At 34.5% G+C, this 9,924-nt stretch overlaps 1 protein-coding gene across 2 annotated transcripts in view; it reads right to left on the bottom strand.

The window, feature by feature from the left end:
• Positions 1-5,416, bottom strand: part of LOC105174771 (myosin-2) — an 11,533-nt gene extending 6,117 nt beyond the window's left edge. The window contains exons 1-11 of one of the 2 annotated variants that reach the window (XM_020698386.1): positions 4,669-5,416; positions 4,194-4,295; positions 3,956-4,099; positions 3,715-3,865; positions 3,584-3,611; positions 3,228-3,396; positions 3,059-3,122; positions 2,912-2,925; positions 2,731-2,815; positions 1,959-2,062; positions 1,550-1,688 (exon numbers count right to left, since the gene is read on the bottom strand). In XM_020698386.1, coding sequence (XP_020554045.1) covers positions 1,550-1,688; positions 1,959-2,062; positions 2,731-2,815; positions 2,912-2,925; positions 3,059-3,122; positions 3,228-3,396; positions 3,584-3,611; positions 3,715-3,865; positions 3,956-4,099; positions 4,194-4,295; positions 4,669-5,118 — 1,450 coding nt within the window. In that variant the 5' untranslated portion in view covers positions 5,119-5,416. The remainder of the gene's footprint in view (positions 1-1,549; positions 1,689-1,958; positions 2,063-2,730; positions 2,816-2,911; positions 2,926-3,058; positions 3,123-3,227; positions 3,397-3,583; positions 3,612-3,714; positions 3,866-3,955; positions 4,100-4,193; positions 4,296-4,668) is intronic. The other variant, XM_020698387.1, reaches the window with a different exon arrangement.

Raw genomic sequence — 9,924 nt, 5'->3', positions numbered from 1 at the left:
ATATGTATCTAACTTATTGGAAACCAATGGTCAACCTATGAAGATATTCTAGATAATAAACTATCTAAAAAATAATTGCGAATATTGAGCCAAATCTTACTCTTCGGACCTCTAGCACAGAACATAATTTTATCAGCCCACCAATATAACTATCCAAGACTTAAAGTAAGGATCATATCCACACACAGCACTAGTGACTGGCAAACAATAAAAACAAACAAAAAAGAAATGAAGCAATAGACAAATTCCCCATAAGGCAACAAAAGAGAGCCAATTCTTATACTCAGTTTCTGCCTTTCTACTATTCATGGAATGCAGACGAAACAGAGAGCGTGTATGAGCACTCTCAAAAAGAAATTATTGCACTTCCTTTCTTTCTCATCTTGGATCCAAGAACCCGAATTAAACTGCAACCAGAGCCTTAACTGGTTTTATCACAAGCTGTTTAGCTGCCTTGTAGTTCTATGTGATAAAAACAACCCTAGGCTAAAGGTCTATAAGAACAGAAACAATCATTAACTGTGTGCAATTTAATCTTCAAACGGCACTTTACCTTAATGTCTACTTATGTACTTGATGTCACATAATAACCAAAAGAGGGAGGAGGAATCAGAGAATTACTGGAAAAAAGAGCAACAAATTGCAATTCAAAACCTCAATCAGCAAAATCTAAAGACAGGCCTATCAGCATGAAATTATGTACACTGAATGAGTTCCGCTGACAGAACGTCAGGGTACCAGTAGCATTAAAGGGGTTGATAGATTTAAACCAAAGCAGTAAAGGGGTCGATAGATTTAAACCAAAGCAGTATGATATTTTACAAGACCACAGCACTTTCCATTGTATATTACATGTGTATGTCATCATTTATTTTAATCCAAAATCTAGTTTGGTGTGGATGTTACATTTTTGTTGTGCAGATTCAAGCAGAAAAACACAAGGTCTGCTCATGAGAAGGTCATGTACAACATAGGTTAAGTTTTTACTGCTGGTAACGATAAGCAATTTAAACTTAAATTGTAGAGTTCCAAATGGTAAAGGACCTATTCAATGTCTTGGGAAATGAAATGACCAACAGAAAAGGTTTTAAGCCTTACAAATAATAAGAAGAGAAGAAAAGCACATGCAATCTGGTTCACAGTTGCAGAAATTGAGCCACGGACATTAATGTTGCACTAATACTGAATGTGAGTGGTTTCAATTTGGGGAACCAGCCTTCATGCTTTCACGTCACGGAATAGTTTTCTACATAATGCCGCTGAAGAGTGCTTTCCATGAAAATGAGCCGAAATAACAAGTTCTTGAAATTAGCTAGTCTTGACTCTTGGTAGGCCTATGCTAAGGCCAAGATTATGGGTCAAGCTTAAGAGGGAGTTCATGACAGATGATGGTGGTAGTAGAAGTTCATGTGGTCTGGAGCTGCTATGCACACAACAAGGTGTAACTTTATGCAGCTCAGAGATGGTCTATCTCAAGGGGGGCATAATACGGAGCAAAGACAAGTCCTGAAGAGGCACAAAGAGAATACAGAAGCAAACATGTAGTTACCTTCATCAGCAACAACGTCTATGTGGTTTTCATGGTCAATAACCCGAAACGATATGTTTCCCAGCCATAATACTGCAGCAAGCATCTCGAAAACTTGCTCCTGATCATCTCTGCAAATTCTGACGGTATCTAAGGCTCCCTAGTGAAAGAGAAGCATTAAAAATTAGTACCCTCTGTAACAGAAAAAGAAATATGTGGAAAATAGATGGTCTACAGGCAACTAAGCTCATTGAAATCAACGCCTTAATTTTAAGGGCTTTTAGCCCCAAAGGACAACTTTTTCCTGAATAAAGATTCAAATCTCTTAAGATACAACAGTAAAGGTTAGCAATGGAAAAGTGATTGCCAACCCACAGTGGGCAGGAATCCTCTACATAACATATGTGGGAGGTGAGGTCTAGTACATTACCATAAGCATATGAAACTTGCGGGCGTCATCAACATCATGGATCACCAAACAATCACTTTGATTGAGATAGGTGTAGTCACAAGCTCTTTTTAACCTCAACCTACCTGAAAAATCAACCATGCCACAAGGTACATATATTAAGATACTAACTTGTTGATGCATACATATGTATTAAGTCATATATTTGCACAAAAATCTTTCAGATACTGAACAAAAAGTAATAGTCATCAAACTGCCACAGATCTAAATAGGTTTCAACAACTGGGAAAGAATTGGCACTCACATTTCTTGTATCAGAAGCATTGTGACTGTGGTTGAAATAATGAATTCTTAAATTGTGAACAACCAATACTACTTGCAGAAGTGTGAATATCTTATCCTTACATGCTTGTTCCAATTCAAAATGACTAAAATATCTGTTAAAGATTGCTTTTAGACATTAAAATAAATTTCAAAAATATATTTAACCTCCTTTTGAACTAATGTGGACAGCAGATTATTTGAATTTGGAGTTGTTCTTGAATCCATTATCTCAAAACCGTTGAATTTGAATACATGCACTTACCAATTTACAACCACTCGAAATACCAGAACGTAAATACTCCAACACACACAGATGTGATCACCCAGATCAATCTCTTATTTAACAAGACAACATAATTTTTCACAAACCCACAAAAGCATGCCACAAGCATGAACTTAGGCATACTAAAAAAGCGAAGGATACAAGAAAAGACACCATTGGGTAGTGAGGCAAAAGCTGAAAACAAACCTCGGAGACCAGAAGGAGCCCCAGCACAAAGCTGGTAGAAAATGTGGTATGACCTCTCTCCTTTGGCCAACTGAACAACTCGTGACTGATCCAATGAGATATTTTGCTTCAAAAAGTTAATTTACTGAGGAGATAAAGACTGGAGAAGGTATTCAATATTATTTCAGATTGGAAGACTGACCTTTTCAAGTAGGACTACACCATTGATTCAGAATAGATGTTGACATGGACCAAATTGTACAAACAAGTCAGTTCAGAGTTAGTTAAAGAGAAATCAACAAGTAATCCTATTCCCAAAGTTTGACTTGGCAAGTATAAAGATGCTTACAAGTCTGTATTTTAGCACCACACATTTTTCCAGTAGCACTAAAGTGAATTTCAGTTAACTTGCCCTGCACCACATTTAAAAATAATCAAGCCAGATATTTCACATGTTGATTGCTAAAGTTAATGTAGGATGCCTCATCAATTAGAACGTAATGGACGAGAGAACTCACAAATCGGCTTGAGTTATCATTCCTGGCTGTTTTAGCATTACCAAAGGCCTCCAGTATACAGCTTGTTTCCAAGACTTCAGACTCTATTCCACTACTACCTCCAACAACTGCAGCCAAATATTGCATGGCAATCTTAGCTGTTTCAGTCTTCCCAGCACCACTCTCCCCACTACAATAAATGACAGCAAATTGCTTCTTTCAATAACACATCATATATACTAAGCTATAATTAAGACATTTAATATTATAAAAATAGAAAAGTATTAAATCAAAAGAAGCAGTACAAGTAAGGAACATGATAGAATTCCATCTGAATAAAGAAATGGAATAGGACTCGTAGAATCTTTTGGACAAACCTTACGATGATAGACTGGTTTATTCCATCTGCAGAATTCACAATTGTAGCAAAACAAATGAGATTTACCACCTTGGCCTTAGTGTAACGTCAATAGTAGCATTACAGATGCTTTAAAAAATTCTATAGTACCTGTCATCATTTCATTGTATGCTGCGTCGGCAACAGCATAAACATGAGGGCTGTCCAGGAGATTCTGTCTATAAGCTGTAATAAAGTCATTCCCATACAGCTGGACATCTTTGCAAGGATTGACTGCTACTAAAACAGGTCCTGCCTTACTCTAGGCAAAATAGGGACAAGAAATTGCTCAAGAACATAGACAGAGAGCACACATGGTACACAGTAAGAGAAATGCTCTATCACTACTTACATATACTATGTCTTGCGCAAATCTATAGTGAAGATTGTGGAGAACTGAAGGCTCATTCAAATAACTAAGTTGTATAAGATCATCCACACCCTCAAGAATGTCCGGATTGGCAGGTAAGAGTGCCTGTGTTGGAACTGTTGCAACCTACAGGGAAAGCATAGTGAGTACGTACATCCCACTCTCAAGTTATTCAGTGTCATTATAGATACTCAAAACATAAGAGAAAGTATGAACTAACACTTCCATCTGACAGCAGAACAGAAGCTTTCTCCCCTGAAGTTGATTGTATTTGCCCTGATTCCCATATGCCATTATGCAGCCGACACCAAACACTAAGTTTCTGAAATCGAGTTGAAATGAGTTTCAGTATCAGATCTGTGTAGCAGGCAAAAATGTTAAAATACGAATATTTCAGCAAGATAAGAAGACACGATGACTTCCTCTGCTACAACTAAAATTTTGGTCCCAGCTATCAATTTGAATGCCGTGAATAGCCAAACGCTTTACATCCAATGCAAAACCAGAACGTGATATGGCACATATGAAGACATAAGAAGAAGGGAACAGAACCAGTTGAATATGAATAGCAATAGATGTTTCGAGTTACCACAAAACCCATGATAAATCTTAAAATAATTAGCATCTGATCATGTACAAGAAAAGATCCACAAGTACCTGCAATCATGCAACAAAGTTGAACCACGTTTATGTACCTTTTTAATAAAATATTCCAGATTATCACCCCCTTGCGACACCGTAAACCTCGGGACAGCTGCGGGAGGAGAGTTTGCGAGCTTGGCTATCTCTTCCGACTTCGGCTTGTGTCCCATCTCAGGTGATGCTACCATTATGTAGGGTGATTCGCCCGGTCCCATTTCTTTCACTTTTTTAGTCCCAAAAATTTTCTGTCTCAGTCCTTTCAAGTCTTCGTTCTGCACGCTACAACCTAACGAGCTCTGGACTTTCTCAGATTCCCCAATTCCGGAGCTCGTGGGCAGCGGCCGTTTGGCAGATGGAAGGCGAGCTCGAGCGGTAGGCCTGGGTCGCGCCGGGAGAGGCGGAGGCACGTCCTTCTGCTTCGCATTCTCGTCTCTTCGCCGGAGAGAATCCAGCATTTCCTCCAAGGAGCTCCGAGCTAATGAATTTGGCGATATCGACAACATATTTGATTTTCTTTGATAATCTTCACCACAAAACCATCAGAATTGTCCAAACAACAACCGTTTCCTCTGTTCAAACTTCGAACAATGTCTAAGCTGACATTGTTCAAAACATGAGCCTAAAACCCTTAACCCGAAACAAAATCCTGAAAAACTCAAAATTAGGTCCCACAGATATCAAATCATCCCACGAACCCAAATTCAGGTGAAAACCGCAGGAAAAAACACCGAAACCCAACGCTGCCGAAGAAAAAAAAAAACAAAAAGGAAACCGAATTCCAGGGAAAACACAGAAAGCAAACTCCTTCTTGCAAAAAACGGTTCCTCGAAAACCAAGTTGGATACGTGAGTAACGAGATTAACGCTTGCCAAGGAAATCAAACCTCGGAGAGATACATTAATGGCGTATATCAGAAATAGATAATTCTCCGAATTACCGAAAGAAGAAGAAGTCCCACTTTTGCAGAGCTTTAGGGGAGATTTTAGGGGTTATTATTCGGAAGTTGTGAAAGATGAATTTGAAAAGGAAACTAATACGTAGATGAGATTTTTGAAATATCTTTGGGGCAGATCAAAACCGTTGAGATCTATCTGATGATTGAGGGTATATACCTTTTTCAAATTTAAATACGGAAAATTAGTTGAATTCAATAGAGTGTGACATGGGAATTGTAGAAGGTGGGGGGCACCCTGTTCGAGAGGATAAAATAGGAACGGAATGTTCGTTATTTAGGTGTAGCATTTACATTTTTAGACTTCTCTTCTCTAATTATATACATTCTTGTCCTCCTTTTATGTTTACGCCATTAGACAAGTGAGTTTGGTCAAACCTTTGGATAATTAATTCATTTTTAATAATAATTGATTTTGTAAAGCTTCATTTGAAACTATATATATATGTATATTTTATGATATTAGTTGGTGAAAATTCTGATGTTCTAACATTTACAAAATACAAACCATTCTAAACATAGTTATACATTAGTTCGAACAAACGAATAATTACAAATGAATTTTAGATATAAGTTGAATTGTCATCTGACTGAGTTTTAAAAATAATTTATGATAACTATAATCGATGGGTCAAACTTATTGAGCAATTTTAAGCCATACTTATTCAAGTCGAGTTCCATAAATTTAAACAGTAAATCAACATCTTTCCTTATAGAAAACAAAAATAATTTATTTATTTATTTAAAAAAAATCAATAAACCATAATTGTTATTCATCTTTTTAGTGTAACCCAAGAAATTTGCACCTTTACGACTACCAACACAAGCATAGTACACAAAATAATTATATGCCTCTAGCATGTACCATATCAATTATTGAGCCCAACATCATTGATTTTTCCAAGTGAGAAAGAATGATTATAATTTTTTTATTTTTATTTTTATTTTATATGAAATACACACATAAGTTTCATATAAATTAGCAGGTGTACACATTCAATGTGTGTGTTTGCGCGCAATAGGGGCAAAATTTTTCTAATCTATAATTAATCATTTAACATTAGTTAGATACAATAAATATATATTTTTGTTATATATGTTCTATTGCGATATTTTTTAAAATTAAATAAATAAAAATGACAATCATCATAAATGAAATGCGATATACCTATAAAAAAATATTGTGAAATTTAGAGAGATAAAACGTACTATAAATACAGAAGAGATAAAGAGAAGAACAAAAGACAAATGAGAACAGGAAAATATATTAATTATTATTTTTTTATATAAAATTAACTTGGTTCATATATATATATATATATAAAGCATTTTTTTTACTAAAAAACGACATCACGTTTTTTTTATTTTATTAACAGTAGTCCTAAATTGATTTTTTATATTTTTTTAGTATAATATATTAGTTTACATATTTTCCATGCAAAAGTCACGTGCTACAACCGCTAGAAGATAAAAAAATATAGGACCGACTCCATGACACCATAGTGTTTAGGGACGCCATGAATTTAGGGAACGTGGTCATTTCGGTAATTTCAACATGAATTAATTGCTGTCCCAAAAAAAATCATGATTAAATTAGTGGAGGCGACTCTAATCTAAATAACTGTCAGGTGGGCCCCTTATAATTGAGGGCGTGAAATTCGGAAGTGGGCCCCGGTATTATACCTTCTACCACACCGGATCCGGATCCATTCAAGTATCTCCTCGGAGCTTCACAATTTTCTTCCAATCTGGTGTTTTGTAGTGAGACTATAGGCAGCTACCAATTATTTTAAGCCACCCATCCTTTTCTTTTTCTTTTTTTTTTTTTGGGGGGGGGGGATTTCCTTTTAGCTTATAACTAATTTAAAAAAAATATTAAACACTTTATATCATATTACAAGCCATCAAGTATTTTATAAGATATTTTTCAAAATATATAAATTCACTGGGATATAATAGCTTTGTTTGGTTTCATTTTTTGCCTATTTTCAGAATGGGCCAAAACACACTCAATATTTGCCTACTTTATTGTACATTTTATTTATGTGAATTGCTTTTTATATAATATATATATACATGCGTATATATAAGTATGATATAAAAGATATATAATTTGATTTTTTTTGTCTTCAAAAAATACAATACTAAATATACAATATTTATATATATATATAAAGATATGATTTGATAATAAAAAGTAATTTTACCTCTTAAAATACATTAACAAACATACAACACTTATTTTAAATTATCTATAAAAACAAATCCAAACATATATTGCTTCTTTACCCTTTTTTGTCTTTCTCAGTTCTCACCCTCTTTGGGTGATGAAATTATTTTTAAATTAATGTTATTTTTCCTTATAATTTTGTTTTCCTAATTCTCCAACTATAGCACAATACCAACGAAAGATGGTCTCCTTTCCCTATCAATAATTTTTTTCTAATTTATTTAGATATCTATATATATATATATTACACTCACACATTTAACATACATACACATACATTTAAGTTTCAAGCACAAATTTTTCATAAAGAAATTTTATGTTCGAATTATTGAGGTGTAGCGTCCAGACTTCTAAACTTCTTACATTTAATAACTGTAAATGCCGCCAATATGATTACAATATAGCGGCGGACACAACGAAATGCAAGAAGTACAATTGACGGCGACACTTGAGTTGAGTTGAGAGGTATGTTCTGTCGTTTGTGGATCACTATCTATACATGGATATCCAAACTATGTTAAATTGGCGGCTTCCCAGTTCCAGCCTTGCATTGTAAGAAGGTGCATGTCTAGAGCAAATCCCATAGTATATAAGAGTTAGGTTTGATATAATGGCACAGTGTCTAGTGTGATTTATTATTTGTTTTTATCACAATATTAACAATTTGTTTTTAAAAAAACATTCTAGCTAAAAGGAAGAAGTCTTATAATTTATAAATTGTGCAAACTTCTCATTTACAATTAATATAAAATGCATGTCGCATTAATTGTAAAACATTCCTAAAAAATATTATGTGGTTAAAGTTGCATTAACAATATAATCTCTATTCGAAACTTATATTATAAGTTACTATTGTATTTGGTATTATACTTTAAGTATTTGTGTGTATAAAAAAATGGAATAATTATTACACTCTTTTCTCTTAATATTTAGTGTAATTATATCTATATTCCCTACGATTTGGAAAATTGCATTTAGCATTTCTGATATTTGCTTCCATTTAATAAATAAATGTTAGAACAGGTGACCAAAAAGTCAATTAGATTGACTATTTTGTAATCTATTTAAGCAATTTCTTTTTATTTTATAATATAGATGTAAATAAATAGGAGTAAGTATTCATTTGGCCTAATCTTTTTGTCTTACTCATGTAACTTTCATACATTACAATAAAGCCAATAGATCACTAATCAACAAATAAAGTTGAGTTTCACATTTGATAGCAACTATGAAACCAACTTTCTAAGATTAGATCTGAAATGTTTCAAATCAAGAGCCCCGATAATAGTTATTGAGCGTTCCATATGATAGGTATCGTGTTTCACAGACGTATGACATCTATACAATTTTAATGGATGGTTGACAAAGGTTGTCAATTCGACTGAACTGACTTGCCATGAGTCATCATATGAAAGCGCGTGAGGCTTGGTCGGTATGACTTGAACTCCTCGACTCCGATATTATGGGATTTAGTCCTTAAATTTGAGGATCCACACAGTCTCATATATTGGACGACTATATTTAGGACTTGATAAGAGATAACCATATTCTGATGTGATTATTATAAGCCTTGTTTAAGTGTAGTCAGAATATGTATGAAGATTGGTGAGTTCCAAGAAAAAAATCATCGCTTATCATGAGATGATGCGATCTCCTATGCATTCTGATGTGTGTTGTGCTTTCGAGTGTCTGTGGCCATAGCGGGTAATCAAATAGGAAAATGTTTTTCTATATTGATCAAGTGGAGAAACACAATTAGAATATTAAGCATAGATGTCTAGTCCATGATGAGAACCGATAACCAGATTCATGTGACTAAGACCGAGAGATGATCGATGGAAGGACCGTACCCGTATGGCACTCGATAGCCTTAAAGTTCACGTCGTTTACACTTATTCTCTAGTGTTATAGACCATTGCTAGACGGCCACCCATGGTATCGGCTGCTTTCGAGTTAAGTGTTAATAGAAAGTAATTGATTAAATATAATTTAATTAATCCAGCACAAAAATATTTGCCAATTAAATTATTTATTGACACAAACACAAGTATAACTGAGGGTGAACCTACAGAGTCACACAAAACATCACTCAAGGAAGTAGTAAAATTAATTATGAATTAATTCTAT

This window comes from Sesamum indicum, linkage group LG12 (genome assembly GCF_000512975.1).
Source record: "Sesamum indicum cultivar Zhongzhi No. 13 linkage group LG12, S_indicum_v1.0, whole genome shotgun sequence".
Lineage (NCBI taxonomy): Eukaryota > Viridiplantae > Streptophyta > Magnoliopsida > Lamiales > Pedaliaceae > Sesamum > Sesamum indicum.
Note: the sequence above shows the minus strand (reverse complement) of the source record. Positions and strands in the feature narration are given on the sequence as shown.